The sequence below is a fragment of the Rhipicephalus sanguineus genome, chromosome 3, assembly GCF_013339695.2.
Source record: "Rhipicephalus sanguineus isolate Rsan-2018 chromosome 3, BIME_Rsan_1.4, whole genome shotgun sequence".
Classification (NCBI taxonomy): domain Eukaryota; kingdom Metazoa; phylum Arthropoda; class Arachnida; order Ixodida; family Ixodidae; genus Rhipicephalus; species Rhipicephalus sanguineus.
This window is the reverse complement of record NC_051178.1, coordinates 34,071,488-34,088,880: the sequence shown is the minus strand read 5'-3', so window position 1 is coordinate 34,088,880 and position 17,393 is coordinate 34,071,488. Positions and strand designations below refer to the sequence as shown.

Here is a 17,393-nt window from a genome sequence, read left to right as displayed (position 1 = left end):
CAGTGTCTGCTAGCGAGTTTCTTGATTGAAAAAACCGACTGCTTGCGCTGCACAACCGTTCGCTGACTACCTCGTATATATAGGCACTGGATTTTGACCTCCAAGGTAGTGCCTGTGTGAAATTTCTCCCATGCGTGATTAAACAATAAAAATTCACAGCGTACATGTAAAATTAAAGTGAGCTGCAAGTCGCCATGACTCTCATCGACCCTTTAGTATAAATGCACCCGATCTCACGTTGTTGATGATGTACTGGGCAGAATTCATGGGAAATTCACATATGGCGCGTGTCATTGGTGGAAGGCAATCGTTCGATTCAGTGCGGCGATGTACGCTAGGGGGACCGTTGTAATAAAATCCGCTTGCTGTTGGCGCGCTTTCACTTTCGCTCAGAGTATTCACGGTTTACCGATGATTCCCTCCGGAGCTTTACCCCACTCATCATCATTCACCCTGTGGATGTGCATGGTTAGAAAAAGTATTCAAGCTATTTGAAGGGGTGGGATTAGGAGTTTGGATGAGATATCTTCAGCAGTCTGCATTTTGCATATGACCTTATTTTATTGAGTTATGCTGTAGATGACTTGTGAGAAAAGGGTAGTGGATAGAAAAGAGCTTGGCCGAACATTAATATGCGGTAGACAGAACTAATATACCATTACCTAGATGAAAAATTGTCACCAGGTGATGTTGCTGGAGCCAACATGAGTGCACTGAAATATGGTTGTTATAACTGATCGTTAGAAGTTGGTTTGACTGTGCTAGAGGTAAGGCACCAATCCAGTGTTCGAAGTCACCATGAGCAGTTAGGGCAGCTTTCAATTGCCTGTGAAAATGCTCAACCGGGCCATTTGCTTGTGAAGAGTATGCTGTTATGTGCTGATGGTGCATTCTCAATGAACGTGAGAGATTTTGCAAGGATGCAGATTCAAATTGTCTGCCTTGGTCAGTAACAACTTGTACCCGAACTCCAAGATGTGATACCCAGGTGTTAACAAAGGATGTGGGGGTGCTGTCGGCCCCTGTGGAGTTGTCTGCGCCTAGTGGCGCACGCGCGCCTCGCGGATAGGCCGTCGGCGGCAGTGGCGCTGGGCTCGCGAGCGTTGGGGTTCGCGCGTGAGCGACGGCCGCGCCACCGGAGAGAAGCGAGCGAGCCCGCCGCGGCCGCCGGGCGGGAAAAAGGAACTCTCTGGGGATTTGGCGGCTGGCGTGGACGGGCGGGAAGCCGCCCGTCCACGCCAGCAAGGATGCTCTCGTAGCGCAGGACGTGAGCAATAGTGTTTATTCTTGAACTAACACGGCCACCAACGATAAGGCTGGAATATTCGATGCCACATGTATAACAGTCGGCCGATGCGCCTTACCGCTGATCAGATTACCGACGACTGACAATTGTGCTTGAGGCTATCATTGCACTGCGTGTGTCACTTCTTTCTTTCTGGGCAAAAGTTGGCCTGATAAAGTGTTTCCTTTACCTGCTGGAGTTCTGTTTGCTTTACTGTCACAACCACATGACAATATGGTCACACGAACAATCTAGGTAAGGGGAGGAAATGGGCATGCTGAGGTTTTGGGCACCTCATGCACACCTGCTGTTGCATAGCATTTACATGTGTTCTTATTTTAACTTGACTGCCTTTTTACTTTAAAACAAACTCTAGAGTGGTGACCCTTGCTGATCTTTGTCTCATTGTCTACCACAATGTGACACCTCTTTTTTTTCTTTTTTGCAGGCGGCAACTGATCACAATATAGCTTTAGTAATAGTATGTACCAAGTAGTTTACTCACAAGAAAGGTAGAAAGGGCAGTCTAGGCCCATCAGGAAAAAAGAATCATGGTTTCTTTTGCAATGCCGACTGAGCACATTATGCTCAAGCTTGTGCATTACACAGGGTAATTGCTTCCAACACATTTCCAGAGAACATATGAGCCTCATTTTCTGCCCGTGTACATACCCTTGTTAGATGCTTTCAAAGTTTCACTAAAAGGCAAAACGGTTTGCGTGTCTTTGCCAAGTTGTTCTTGCTCATGTTTAAGTGCATGAGTGGTACTGCTTGTATATTATGCTGATTCAGGCACTTGCTTGCCGTTGGTTTTAATTGTCTGAAAAGTTTGGCTGAATGTCCTTGCAAGCATGAATTGCACTCTTCAGGTGCACCTGTGGACTGGTGGGCCCTTGGCATATGTCTGTATGAGTTCATGACAGGACTGCCACCTTTCTGCGACCAGAGTCCAGAGGCTGTCTTCACCAACATTCTGCATGGAGGTATGCTTGCTTGAGCTTTTGTTTGCTATGGCTTGGTCATTCCGGCTGTTTTGCCAAAGAGATTCGGGCCTTTTGAATCTCAGTGCCTCTGGTAAAACCTAAAAGCACAGTGCAACTTCGCTGGAGCCACTCACTCCAAGGGTACAAGGGAGCAATGGCCATACGCCATTCGCTCAGCATCGACTGTGAATATAAGTTGTTACTTTCAATAAATGGCAGTCTAACAGTTGTAAAATATGTGGCACAAAAACCAGCCGACGCGGACTTACAAGCTCAAACAGACGTTTATTAGCGTCCACATGAGCCCAGAACGCCAAGATGGCTCCTTAGTTCCTGGTAGAACGCGCTCACGCGCTCGCTAGCCCAAAACTCGTCTTCGTCTTCTTGAAGGCTGAACGCGGGAAATTCAACACATTCCCGGCCGCGCAATGGTGTCGCGTCTTTTTGGTCAGGCGCTTTCGGTGTTGTATTCTCCAAAAGTCCTCTGTACGCATTCATGCTTCCGCTTCTTCGATATGGCCTTGAGGTGTATTCGTCAGCCTTCTACCTTTCGAGCTAATCCTTCACATGCCGAAGCTTCTCTCGCCATTTGGCGTGGAGACTGAGGACGTCCTCTCCTGCCAGCTCGCGGATGTAGGCGAGCAGGTCCATAGGGCTCTCAGCACATGCTGCTTCGACAGTTTCAGCAGCAGGCGCCTGTTGCCAAAACGGTCCAGCGATGTCCTCACGTTCAGATTTTATTTGCTGGGAAGGCAGTTCTGTATTCTTGGGTCCGATTCTTGCAGCACTTGATGAGGTTGCGTCTTCTCGTGTGAGCAGTGAGGGACGCTCTTGAATTTGCTGGATGGCAGCACAGTCTTGCATGCGCAACCAATCATCCTTCGGGCGATTCTTCAGGCTACCCAATTGTGTCAGACTTCCAACAGTCTGCTGATGCAGACACGTCACACGATGTCCTGGCTGTTTCTTTTCTGTCTCCAATTCAGCATGGCGTTGTTCCTCTACCAACTGGTGCATCTTGATAAGTAGGGGAAAATCAGTCTGAGCTTCTCCTCCGACACAAGCAGCCGCTTGCGCACCTCGTCCAGCTCCTGAGTCAAGTTCTGTATTTTGGACTCGTACTCCATCGGCACGTGTGCCTGAGCAGCTTCCCTCATGACTTTCTCCAGATTATCTTCAAAGTTCTCACGAAAAGTTTGCCTCTCAGAAAGCAAGCGTTGAAGCTCCTTCAGCTTGTTTTCATGGGCTCTGTGCTCCCGCTCACGAGCAGTCTGCTCCTCGCGCAACTTCAGTCGCAGCTCGGCCATCTTAGTTTCCATTAAAGTGGCCTGCTCGTTCACGTTTCTTACAGCTTGAGCTTCACGTAGTGCGGCATCCTTCGCCTGGGTGACTCGCTTTTGGTTAGCATGAAAGGCCGGCTCCAGGCTCTGACTTTTGCAGGTTTGAACATGGTTTCCGAGTCGGGTCTCGTAGCGCTGGAGTGTTTCTTTTTCCTTTAAGGTGATCTCGTCCAATCCTGTGCGGTTTGCCTTGCCTGGTCGGGTGGTCATGTTCATGAATAGGGAGTCAACTGTCTTTGACGATGAGGGTTTGGTACTCCCTTGAAACATGCACTCAAACTTTTCCATGGTTGTCATTTTGGTGTTTCCGGATCTGGAGAGTTCGCCGGTCACTTTGACGTCTTCACGCAGCTTTCGTCTTAGCTTGTCTGGGTCGCACATAGTGGTTGCATGACGACCTTTGCAGCCCGAGCACGTAACTCTACGCCTGCAATCCCTTGCTCTGTGACCTTTACATGTGCATCGAAAGCACCTCATGTCGGCAGAAAGAAGTTTCTTCTTCTCTGGCAACGATAAGTCCATGCTACATGACTCTGTCAAATGCTGCGTCGATTTGCAGAAATTGCAGCTCAAGTTCGTTGCAGTTATAGCAACTTGGCAGTGAAGCACTGATGATGTTGGGATCGCGCTGTGAAAGTGAGGACTCTCATCTTTAGGATGAGCCGCCTCGTCGTATCCTTTTTGTTCCCCAAAGTCACTCCTTTCGAGGCTCTCCAGTTCAATAGAGACGAAGTGAAGAAGACGCTCTAGTTCCGTGTCATGCTGAACGTTGTTGGAGCTTTCAGGTTGTGTCGCGCAGGATCGATGATATGCCACGACGATGTCACGTGGCAATGCCCTCAGCAGAATGTCGCACAGCATCGATGAAAAGGACGACTTACTGATGCCAAGCGCCTCCAGTCCCCGCGTGTTTAATCAGCACATGATCATATAACTTGCGGAGTTTGCCCACTTCGTTGGAAGAACGCACAGGAGTAAGCCTTCGAAGTCTTGAGAAATACTCCTGCTCCAAGCACTTTTTGTCACCGAAACGTCTTTTCAGGATGTCTAACGCGTCTTCGTAGCATGCTTCAGTGGTAGGAAGCCCCGCTATAGCTGCCACTGCGTCTTCTTTCAAGAACAGCCTCAGGTAGTTAAATTTGTCGCTAATTGAAAGATTGCCGTTCTGGTTGATGACCTGATCGAATTGCTCCCAGAGCTCGTTCCACTTGCACAAGTCACCAGCGAAAGGGTTAATCGTCAGCTTCGGTAACTTGGCTCCTGGCCTTTCAGAAGGTCCCATAGCCGCTGGCACGTCGCGAACTTCGATGTGCGGTGACACTGGAGATGTTTCGCTATGCTGGCGGCGTTTGCTCTGGAGCTCGGCTAAGATGCGGGTCGCGTTGTCCTCATATTCAATTACGGTAGCGTACTCCGCCTCGAATGCTTCGTCACTTATGTGGCTCTCCATCTCATCGTTAATCTTCTTCAGCTCCTCGTTATTGCTCGTCAGCCTCTCATAAATCGAGTCGATTTGTTGTAATGTCGCGTCATCACGCTCAAGTAAGGCACTTGCCTCTTGAATGAGCTTGGTGTTCTGGGCCCTTCGCGTGGTCCTCTTCGTCTTGAGCCTGTCCATAGCGATCAGCTGATCTGTTGGCCTCTGTAGTTCGCGGCTGTTGTTCCAGTCGGTAGCCACCAGCGATGTCCCTTGACGGTAGCTCCCGGCTGTCGCCTCCCGGGTTTAACGGCACCAAATGTAAAATATGTGGCACAAAAACCAGCCGACGCGGACTTACAAGCTCAAACAGACGTTTATTAGCGTCCGCATGAGCCCAGAACGCCAAGATGGCTCCTTAGTTCCTGGTAGAACGCGCTCACGCGCTCGCTAGCCCAAAACTCGTCTTCGTCTTCTTGAAGGCTGAACGCGGGAAATTCAACACAGTCGTGCAGTGTAGAGTAAGTGATGTCGCCTAGTGCAGCTCTTTTGGTGTAAAGATGCACCGTCCCACTCTAATGTGTTGAGAATAGCAATGCGGAGTACCGGTGCACTGTCCTCGGACAGTGTGTGTTGCATGGACGGCATTTTCATACTTGCCAGCTGTCCTGATTTGCGCTGGCCACTAGTCCGGATTGATGAACAATCCTCGAGATAGTATGGGAATCGCCATAAATCTCCCAAAAAACGGCTGTAATCCCACTGTGATAAAGATAATCATCCTGTCACAGTATCTCGTTTCTTTCCATGACATGGTACAGCTATGCGTTCCTTCACTTAAAGGGCATGATCTTGGTTTACAGCGCCAATGAAAACAGGGAGGACACAAAAGAAACGGAGATGAAAAAAGGCTGCACTTGTCTCTGTCTTTCTGATCATCTTATGCAATGAAAACCAATATCATGAATCGCCAACTAGCCCAATCGACCACCCTGATTACTCAAAGTACATGATTTCTTTCCTCACGGGTAGTTACAGTCTGGCATAACAGAGTGGCTGCATTTCCTGCGCGCCCTGCATGCTCTGCTTCAATATCACCATTAAAATATGATTCTGAATATCTCAAATTTCATGCAGTTTTTGGAGATTTAAAATAAATGGCTATGCTATAAATTGTGACGGCATGCAACTTTCTGTTAGAAGAAGCTATGCTCAAGTAAATAATTCAGAAATGAATAAACTGGGTGATTCCACGTAAGATCGAACAAACGATGGCTGGTCGACCTCTCAAATTTATTTCAAAATTTTATATATTATTGCCTGATGAGTGGAAAGAAGAGATCCGCAATTTGTTTTGCCGCCAAAAATTTTTTCGAACCACAGGAAATCAATAATGACGAAGAGGTGGAGTGGAGCGCTCATCCGCTCTGCTGTTTTGGCCAACTTTCGTTATGAAATTTATTTACCTAAATATATGCATGTTTTTGCTTCTGCTCAGGTATTTTTAGTTTTTATGTGTAGTGTAGATGTTTTTATAAAAAACCTCAAAAATGGCCCAATCGGCAAAATTTTCTTTACTTTGAAGGTCTTTATCTCAAAAAAGCCTTGTAGCAGAGCGACAAAAATTCTGCATTACGTTCTTCGCATGCTTATCTACCAAACTGCCAAATCTTGTATTTATATAACTTTTCAGTAAAGAGATATGATCGGGTTAAGTTCAAGAAAACACCGAACAATGGAAACTTCTGACGACATTTAAAAAAAGAACCCCATTTTTTAAATTTCTTAAACTTTGTCCACTTATTCTCCTCCACATCAGCTTTCACAATCATTAAAAACATGTTGCATAATGTCGTTTCACTAATAGTTACGGCCCCTCCAATGAGACCCTTAGGCAAGGATGGGCAATTCCGACTTCTTGCCCAGCAAGTGTATAAAATGCAGGCAGGATTGAATTTCTTTTTATTAAAAGGCCAGCAGGTACCTAAAAAGGTGTCGTCGGCACTGAAGACGTTAATTTTGAAATATTTTGGTCACTGCAGCGGCCACGAGCGCGGAGCTACCGAGTAGGCGCGCGCGCACCCGAGATGTTCGTTGTAAGAGACGGCGCAGTGAGAGCTCGTTCTTGCGTCCTCAGACCGATTGAGTTCGAAACAGCAACACCTCTCGGGTGACTTGAACGCACGTGCACCGGTAGTCGCAGTGATCTGGTTAAGTGCGTCGATTTCTTTTTCAGGGGGCATAAGAATGTCATCGTTAAACTGTGCGTTCCGTGAAGATCTTTCATTGCAGTGGTAGCAAAAGCACGCGTAGCACAAATAGGGCGTCTCACTGGCAGTCGTTAAACATTTCTTCAAAGTGTATATGCCTAGGTCGGTAACTCTGCGAAATTTTGGTTTCTTTGCAATAATTAAAGGAGTACTGACACGATTTTGAGACATCACAAAATGGACATTTTTTGCTTCGTTGGTATGCACTGTCAACGCTGTCCACACACTGGAGTCGGAGAACACGTATAAAATATTTAATTTGACTTTGAAGTTTTCGTCGCTGAGCATTTGCAAGCCAGCCACGCTGCAAGGACATTATCCCGACAAGTCAAGACAGTTCCTCCGAGTTCACGAGTTCTGCGTCCTGCATGCAGCCTAAATCGTAGAAATCACTGTCAGGGTCACTGGACGACAATTCACTCATCGTTGTCTATTGCACCACGAGCAGATGACGGATTTCCCGCTAGTACGTCGCGAATTTCTGTATCTCCGTGACGACACACTGCTATGAAACGACACTGAGAAGCCACCCCCTCGATATCGAAACCGAAAGTGTCTTTTTAAGGTGGCGCTAATTAAAATATATAGGATGCATTCCCAGGCACCACAATAGTCGTTTTAGGTTTCTCGACACCAGTATTTTTATTTAGAGCAACAATCCGAAATTTTTTAAAATTCGTGTCAGTACTCCTTTAAGCTTCTTGAGCTTCGAAAGGTAGTCTCCACAATAGACTCATTCAGAGCTATAATTTCTCGTCATGAGACGCACAGGAGGAGTAGTGTAAGAGCAAAGCACAAGAACTATCCGCGCCGAATGAAGTGTGAACAGCGCACCGAACGCAAGGCCAGTTCACGCCGTCTGCTGCCGACATCTAATATAGACAAGCGCATCCGGTTACCGATAGTTTTGCTTTTCTTTCCTTTGACAATCCATATTTTGCTTTGCCACTGGAGCGCCACGTTCATGCTTTCCACTGATCGCAACTGGCGCAGCGCAGTTTCTGTGGCAGCAGCGTGCGTGAAGCGAGCGCTCATAGCTCCATTATAGAGTTTTCATCTTGCTTCCATCTCCGCCGTGTTATCAGCGCCTAGCTGAGATGCGAACAGAGGGCGGATAGAATAGCGAAGCTCCAGTGCACGTGCGTTCAAGTCACCCGAGAGGTGTTGCTGTTTCGAACTCAATCGGTCTGAGGACGCAAGAACGAGCTCTCACTGCGCCGTCTCTTACAACGAACATCTCGGGTGCGCGCGCGCCTACTCGGTAGCTCCGCGCTCGTGGCCGCTGCAGTGACCAAAATATTTCAAAATTAACGTCTTCAGTGCCGGCGACACCTTTTTAGGTACCTGCTGGCCTTTTAATAAAAAGAAATTCAATCCTGCCTGCATTTTATACACTTGCTGGGCAAGAAGTCGGAATTGCCCATCCTTGCCTAAGGGTCTCATTGGAGGGGCCGTAACTATTAGTGAAACGACATTATGCAACATGTTTTTAATGATTGTGAAAGCTGATGGGGAGGCGAATAAGCGGACAAAGTTTAAGAAATTTAAAAAATGGGTTTTTTTTTAATTGTTGTCAGAAATTTCAATTGTTCGGTGTTTTCTTGAACTTAGCCCGATCATATCTCTTTACTGAAAAGTTATATAAATACAAGATTTGGCACTTTGGTAGATAAGCATGCGAAGAACGTAATGCAGAATTTTTGTCGCTCTGCTACAAGGCTTTCTTGAGATAAAGACCTTCAAAGTAAAGAAAATTTTGCCGATTGGGCCATTTTTGAGGTTTTTATAAGAACATCTACACTACACATAAAAACTAAAAATACCTGAGCAGAAGCAAAAACATGCATATATTTAGGTAAATAAATTTCAGCTACCTAACTTTAATATATTTTGTTCAATTCATAACGAAAGTTGGCCAAAACAGCAGAGCGGATGAGCGCTCCACTCCACCTCTTCGTCATTATTGATTTCCTGTGGTTCGAAAAAATTTTTGGCAGCAAAACAAATTGCGGATCTCTTCTTTCCACTCATCAGGCAATAATATATAAAATTTTGAAATAAATTTGAGAGGTCGACCAGCCATCGTTTGTTCGATCTTACGTGGAATCACCCAACTACTTTTTCTTAGTCATTTCAGTTTCTACTTAGCTGTGGCAAAATGTTTCAGCCTTGACTTAGACTTTGTGTGCAAAGGTTGTCAGTAGCCCGGCTGTCATAGCATTTTTATTTAAAAAATCCATATTCTAAAAAAGACGCCTTGTATACTATATACCAGGGGCTAGCAGCAAAGTCTGGAAAATGTACAACTGAGCATGCTGCTCAAAGGTACTGCCCTACTAGAAAGGTTGTTGGTAAACTTCTCATTACAGTGAAACCTCGGTGATACGATCACAGCTTATACGAATTTCGGGGTGATACGAACATTTCGTTGGTCCCGGCCAAGGCCCATTGGCCTACATTGTAATGAAGTACGGTTGTTGCGAACCAATTTTCACCCAGCGACGTTTGATACGAACGTACGCTGCCGCCCAGGTACGAAAAGGTGCTGTCCGCGCTGTCGCGGAAGATGCGCCAAGCACGTGCGAGCGCGGGAACGCAAGCGTGGGCATGCGCGCCGCACCGCCAAATCGTCAGAATCACGGTGTAAGAAAAAGGCTTTTCTGAAGGTGGACGAGGACCGAAAGAAGGCGAGGACGGTCTTGGCGAAGGAGTCAGGCCTCACAACATCAACATGCGTCAACGACAACACCACCCCGCCAGTGCTTCATCAACCTAGCGAAAAGAAACACTTTCATGTTGCTATCTCATAAGAATATGCTTGGGAATCCTCTCTAACTTTTTTTCCTGCAATTTCGCTTCGAAGTATTAGAAAAATATTCTAGAAATATTCTAGAAATATTCGATTTGTTTCGTACTCGCACGTCAATATTCGAATTCGCTTCACACCCAAAATTTTGCTATTCGCATAGCTCTACTAAATACATCAAAATAAAGCAATAAGCGCGCGTGGCTGTAGGACCAAGTATGCCATTTATTTACCACCAATTACAATGTCATTTTTTTGGATACTACATTAGGCTGATGGCCTCTATTTACATGAATGCATTGTTGCAAATGCGTTTTTGAAGTTGTCATACAGCCCTATGAAGTGGACGGGGAAGCGCCTTCCATGGTAGCTTAAATTTGAAGGCTGTGGGTTTGGATCTTACCGGCGCAAAGGTGCCCACTTAAATTCAGTTTTTTGTTATGGTTACTACACTACAGTCAACAACAGTCATTGCGTTCCTTTGCCTAATTGTCTGTTCAATTCATTTGGTTGTGCCCAACAAATAAATGAGCCCCTCGGAAAAATTCCTTACAATAACAGAGAACTGAGCTAGTTTGTACGTATTAATGTTAAAAGGCTGGGCGTGCAAACAGGACACAAGAGAGAAGTCAAGACACCACAAAACTGCTTTTAACATGACAAAATTCCCCTTTTTACATGCCTTCGTAAGTATATTCTCAACAATGGTTGCAACTGTGTCACCAATGGCTTGCTTGAGTTCTTGAATATTCATGAAATGCCTCTGGAATACAAGGTCTTTCAGGAGCTTCCACAGGAAAAAAGTCTGGTACACTGAGATCGGTCGACCAAACAGGCCAAGTGATTTCGGCATAATGAGAGATAACAGTGCCAAACATTTGACGAACTAATCTTCACCTTGACATACCGTGACAACGTACGTCATGAAATGCCCCCCCCCCCCCCAACCCGTCCGACCATTTCCTCTCCTGCCAACCACTACAAGCCATGGCAGCGACGCACTATTTATACTCTTGAAATCTCTAAGGTGGCTCCGACTCACCTTGTATACAGTTAAATTTTTAATAGACTTCAGACTCTGCCGAGGCAGTGCTTTGAAAAACACTGTCACCAACGCCCTCATCGCAGCCCTGGCGTCAACTAGTAATGCAAAGACAGCCGTCCGTAAGCAAATGTGCATAGGCCACAATAGAACTCCCTCTTTCGTTGGTGTCGAGGCATGGTTTCCTGAAAATCAAGAATCTGGAAAGCTTCTTCCGCCAATCCATGCTTAAAAAAAAAGTAGGAAGCTCATCAAAGTGAATTGCGGGTACAATGCAAAAGAAGTTTCATTTATTTCAGTGTGCTGCAACCTGCAAGTACAAGCGAGCATTGCACAACATTGAGTTCGAGGCAAGCCCTCTGACGTCCATTCTGTAGTGCCAAAATGCATTAAATTTGGCTATATACATAATGTCAAAGCGAAGAAGTACCTACACGATCAATTTACTTAGCAATGTATCTTAAAATCAGTGGTACAAAGCTTGCTTTATCAGGGACGAATGGCCCTGGTAATTTTCTACTTTTCAGTTGCATTCTCCCTTCATTGCTCGCTTCCTGTGCATTGGACTCTATTATTACAAATCCTCAAATGTTCTGTTGATAGTTGTCTTCCGTGGGTATGTATTAGAAATTTGGATACGTGCGTGTCCACTTTCGCGGGGTGCAACCCAACGCAAAACCATGGCCTCCGAAATTAGCTCCAGCAATCATGGAGGCCATGGGCAAAACATGAAGGTGGTCACGACCAACATTTTGCGATTTATTAAACACGATAGTCTTTCTTGGGATACTTGAATGCAGAAATTTTGGTCTGTCTTTCTGTCTGTCTGTCTGTCTGTCACACGATTCAGCCAGCCGGCCAAAGTTTAAGCACTTGCTGAATGCCCAGCCATCTTGAACTAATAGCTGCGTTCATTGTTGTGAACATTGTCGATAAAAAAGCAAATATTACGCATATCTGAGGCGCAACATCAATATGTAAGTATTAAGTGGGGTGTTCCTTTACTAGAAAATACATAGATACGTAATAATAAAGTCCTAACGACAGCTTCTAGCCTTCAGAAACGCTGTAGTCTGCGATTTCACGACGTTTTTTAGCGTTTGGAGACAATTGGAGGGGGTTGCATTTCTGCATAAAGGTATAAGCTTCTATCATTCAGAAACGCTGTATTTTGCGATTTCACGACGCTTTGTAGTGTCTGGAGACAATTGGAGGCGGTTGCTTTTCTGCAAAAAGAAATGAGCTTCTAGCCTTCAGAAATGCGGTACTCTGAGATTTCATGACGTTTTGTACTGTTCAGCCACTTCTTGGGCTGTAAAGGCAACCTCTGATAACGGTGAAAAAAAAAAATGATTTCTTGTTCTTCCGCCACAGTTGTTTCCAACGGGAGCCTCAATAAAACATCTGCGTGGCCCACTTGTTGACCCTTCTTGTACTTAGTGACCCACTGATAACAAGCCAAGAAATTTTTCTGTCTGTGTACACTTGCTACCGTTACTTGCAGGGTTTTGCAGCGCGCGAACATAGGAAAAAAGGACAGAGTGGACAGAAAGAACCCTGCAAGTATGAATACTAACCAACTAGCCCAGGCCTCTACACTTATAAGCTACCGCTACTTGACTGCTGTGTCTCTTCGGATCGAACAACTGTGTGAATGGCTGATAGTCCATCACTATTTCGAACTGTTGACTGAGCGAGTACTTACGAAACTTTTTAATGCCAAAGATTATGGCTAGAGCTTCGTGCTCGATTTGCGCATAGTTTCTCTCGACCGCTGTAAGTGTGCGTGACGCAAATGCAATAGGTCTCTCGCCTTGAGCTTCGGTGTGCACAAGCACTGCTCCGAGGCCATATGCTGATGCGTCACATGTCAGGCGCAGCAGTTTGTTTCCATCGTACAAAGCTAGCACTGACTCCTTGCTCAGAAGCAGCTTGCATTTCTGAAAGCTGGCTTCACACTCTTGTTCATTCCAACGGACAATCTTTTCTGAGCAGCTTGTAGAGCGGTTCTAAGATTGTTGCTATTTGGCAAAGGAACCTAGCGTACAAAATTCACCACTCCAAGAAAAGCCTTCACTTCCGAGGCACCAGTCGCTCCGGCTTTGAAGCTCCGGCCACTGCGAGACGAGAGCGAGTGCTTGTTTGCGCGATTGGGAGTGCGCTAGGCGGGCAGGCGAGGCCTGCGCTCCTTGAGCCGGCTTTCTTGCCGTCGCGGGCGCTTGCACAGGCGTGCCCCCCTCCCTCTCTTCAAACCTGGTTCGCGGGTGCCACCGCGCTAACCGCGCCGGCTTTCTTAAACAAAAAAGAAAGAAAGAAAATCTGCTTTTCCGTTGGCAGCGCCATTCTTCAGTTGTTGCAGTAGTCTCTGAACTACACTTCGTTAACGTGACACCAGGGGATGCCACTAAAAAAAATTGGTCGCGTATCTGCGTGCTCCGCTGCAAATGCCGTGTAAAGACGATAGAGGAGGCACTGCGTCTACGCTGCATGAGATATGGATGCCATCTGGCAATACATCGGGAAACATGAGCTTGTGCAGAGGGTTTCCTTCCTCCGTGGCACAGGACATTCGTCGGCGCGCATAGCATGGCATTTTCAGCGCAGCCGCAGTCGCAGCCGCAGCTTACAAAAGTAGGGTCTTTAGAATTATGTATCTATGTATTTTCTATTAAAGGAACACACCACCTAATACTTACCTAGTGATGTTGCGCCTCAGATATGCGTAATATTTACTTTTTGATCGACTATGTTCACAAGTATGAACAGTCGTACCAGTTCAAGATGGGTGGGCGGTAAGCAAGTGGTTCAACTTTGGCCGGGTGGCTGAATCGGGTGACAGACAGACAAACAGAAGGACAGACAGTCTGCGTTTAAGTTCCCCAAGAAAGACTGTCGTCTTTAAAAATCCTTGCTCCGTGTCGTTACGCTTCGAATTCGCGCCGCATATGTGGGGCTGCGCCGCATATGGAGTGTACTCCATGTGCGTGCATGGTTTCACTGCACGCACATGGAGCAGCCCCTGACGACGTGCAGCTTTTGCGATTTTTTTAATGCCGACAATTGTCTTCACTACCGAGGAGATGTCACATTAGGCGTTGGTGGAAACAGTCTGCGACTACGGTGAGAACGACGGATCCTCAGAGGTCGACTCGTCACTGTCGCCATGCACTTTGCCGTCTTGCGCTGCGCCGCGGGTGCACAAGACCGTGGCCTCCGAGATTGACTCCGGCAACGCGACGGCGCGTTGCTGGAGCCAATCTCGGAGGCCACGTCTAGGCGATGACAGAGCAGTGTTGTATTGATGCCCTACTAACGTTCAGTATTGCCATCCCGCACAAACAAGCAATAGAGCAAAATAAAGCTGTTTTTTTGCTGCTAAATAAATGTTTTGGGTGAGCTCTGCCTTCAATTCTCCTTGTATTTAATTTGTGCGTTTCTTTTCTGAATTTTCATGCTGCAACTGGATATAACGAATTTTTTCGGGAATTTGTCAATTTTCTTATATCCAGGTTTAACTGTGGCTCCATTTGGTCCCGTGAGCACGTCCTTGTATTTGTCTAGCAGCCCATCCTGTTTGTAATTGTGTTCACACAGAAAATCTGTGACCAGTTTAGGCGAATGTGCGTCAACCAGTCTCGGCCAAGCCATGCTGGTACTGTGCGTCCCTTTTCATTCGCCGCTGCCACAAGCGGGGGTCTAAAAGAATTGCCTTCATGAGCTACAGTTACCGTGACACTACCCTTCAATGGAACATTTAAGCCAATGTATGTTCTTAAGCGAAACTGCACAGGCACCTGCCGTATCAGCCTGTTCAAGATATTTCACAAACTCACTTTCAGGCATAATAGATACCGCTGAGCCCATGTCTATTTCCATGGCAGTGGTTTGCTCATATACATTTGTATCAACTTAGTACAGCTGAATTCTTTGTCTTGGCACATACAATTCTAAACTAGACACGTCGTCTTTCGTGGTGAAATTGTTTTGCTGTATCTTGCATGTAACAGCTAAATGTACCGTCTGAGAACAACTGTAGCCCCTTGCCTTGATGTGCCGACAGTCCTGCTGGGGGTGGTGACCCCACAAGAAAATCACGATCGCATCTTGTCCCTATGAGTGGACCCTTTCCTCGCAGCCGCTGTACCATGTTGCCGCCAGTCTTTGGTCGGCCGCATAGTCGCTGCACTGTTGCCACATTGCCACTTGACGTCGTCCTCTTGTGCTCAGGTCATGCCTGGTTTCGGTAGCATCTCCCTCACGTTGTCGCAATTGCTACACCATCGCCTAGTCGCTGCAGTGTCGCCGCGTTGCCACTTGACGTCATCCTCTTGTTCTCAAACCGGCCTGGTCCCGGCAGCATCTCTCTCATCTGGTTTTTCGCAACTTCTATGGACACAAGCTTTGTCCCACGTTAGGCCCTCGTCATCTTCAGTGGCCAAAAGCTCACACCAAATAGCCTTGCTGCTCACTCGTGAGACAAGCTGGTCTCCAAGTGCCTCAGGTAAAAACGTTCCAAATGAGCACTTCTTTGTCAACCGCTTCAACTCCGTGATGAAGTCGTCAACCACCTTCCGAGATCCCCGTGTGCGTTTATGGAAGTTATAACACTCCTTGACTATCAACCGCTTTGGCACATAATGTTTCATAAGTGCCTGTGTTATCTCTTGAAATGTGCTATTTTCAGGGGCCTCCAGAAACATCAAGTTCTGCAATTTGGTGTATGCGCTGTCACCCACTATCGTGATAAGCACGTCCGTCTTGCTTTGTTTGTCCATCTTATTCACTCTCGCAAAAGCCTCGAACCGCTCGAGGTAGATTGCCATGTTACCTGTCGTGCAGAATTCCGTCAGGCGCCCGATGAATGGTGGCTGGCCAGTAGATGGTGGCGGATGGTTGTCAATGATGGCTGTGCTGCTTGAGTCCGGGTGGTGGTTTATCCCATCTTCCTCGCCATTATTAAAGAGACGACAGTTGTGGAACAGGTTTATTGATGACGGCTGGTCGGTACACACACAAACAAAATATCGGAAGACCCTCCCCCCGCCCCCCCTTCTGTCTTGGGTAGGCTATTTATACTACTACGGTGGCGCTGAAGTGCCACAAGCGTGACCCCTTGCTAGTTATAAGATGCAACAGTATGTGACGATGTCCAGCAGGCTCTTGGTGCACCTCGCTGCGAGACACCTGTTCAGGTCGCTGCACCACTTCAGGCAATCACAACTTACGACAACATATTGTCACGGTATCGTGACGTCGACGAAGGCAGCAGTCAGTATGTCCAAGATGAAACTCTTTATTTGGCCGAACTTGTGGCTGGGAAATGGAAAGTAAAACTACAGCTGTACACACTGTACACTGATAGCGGCGAACAGAGCGTCGGCCGTCGATAAATAGATCTGCTGTAAGGCGCGTTGGCATTTATACATGCGGCATCGAACATTCGAGCCTTATGGCTGGTGGCTGCGTGAGTTTCAAAATAAGCTCAACAGTTTGTGTTTGTGCGCTCAAGCCTATTAGAAGATGCTGAAATAATCTGAAAGGATCCCAGACACGGCTTGTGCAAGGCAGCGGCTATGCGTGCAAACAAAAGAAGCGCTTGAAAGAGCGTATGCTTGGGCATGTTGGTTATTCATGTTTCACTTTTTGAGCGCACAACAGTACAAGGACACGCAAAAGAACAGTGCTGTGTCCACATTGTTTTTCGTCCTTGTGCTTTTGTGCACTCAAAAAGTGAAAAAGAAGCGCGTGTGGCAATACCTTCAATATCCCAAACAACCAAAAATGTATCCATCACCCCGTCTCTATCACCTATGTGCTACTTTCTGATGATGAGATGTTAAATTTGTTTAGTGAAGTTTTTGCCTTTCTTGCCTTTTTGCAAGTTGGCAAGTTTCCTACGTGGCGGCAACTGCGCAGTTCATTTGAGGTCACTTCTTTTTATGTTTCTTTTTATGTTTCATCTAATAAACCTTTCAATTGCGAGTAAGTGCTTGTTGTGTCTCTTTCTTCGTCTGTGTTGTGTGCACTGCTTTCACCGTAAGGTCAGCAGAAAAAGCCGTATATCTGTTCGTGATGAGAACCTCTGGTGTGCCATCACGAAGGACGATGTTCTCAATGAAGAACTTCGCTACCTCGGTGGCACTGCCTTTGGGCAGGGCCCTTTTTCTGCATCTCGGGTGAGGTAGTCGATAGCTATGACGATTCATTTATTTCCGCAAGTCGACGTTGGGAATGGCCCTAGTAGGGCCAT

The 17,393-nt window shown here is 46.6% G+C and overlaps 1 protein-coding gene across 1 annotated transcript in view; it reads left to right on the top strand.

Moving 5' to 3' along the window:
- The window catches only part of LOC119386540 (serine/threonine-protein kinase greatwall), a 217,730-nt gene that overhangs the window by 107,564 nt on the left and 92,773 nt on the right, over positions 1-17,393 (top strand). The window contains exon 11 of the mRNA XM_037653808.2: positions 2,155-2,268. Coding sequence (XP_037509736.1) covers positions 2,155-2,268 — 114 coding nt within the window. The remainder of the gene's footprint in view (positions 1-2,154; positions 2,269-17,393) is intronic.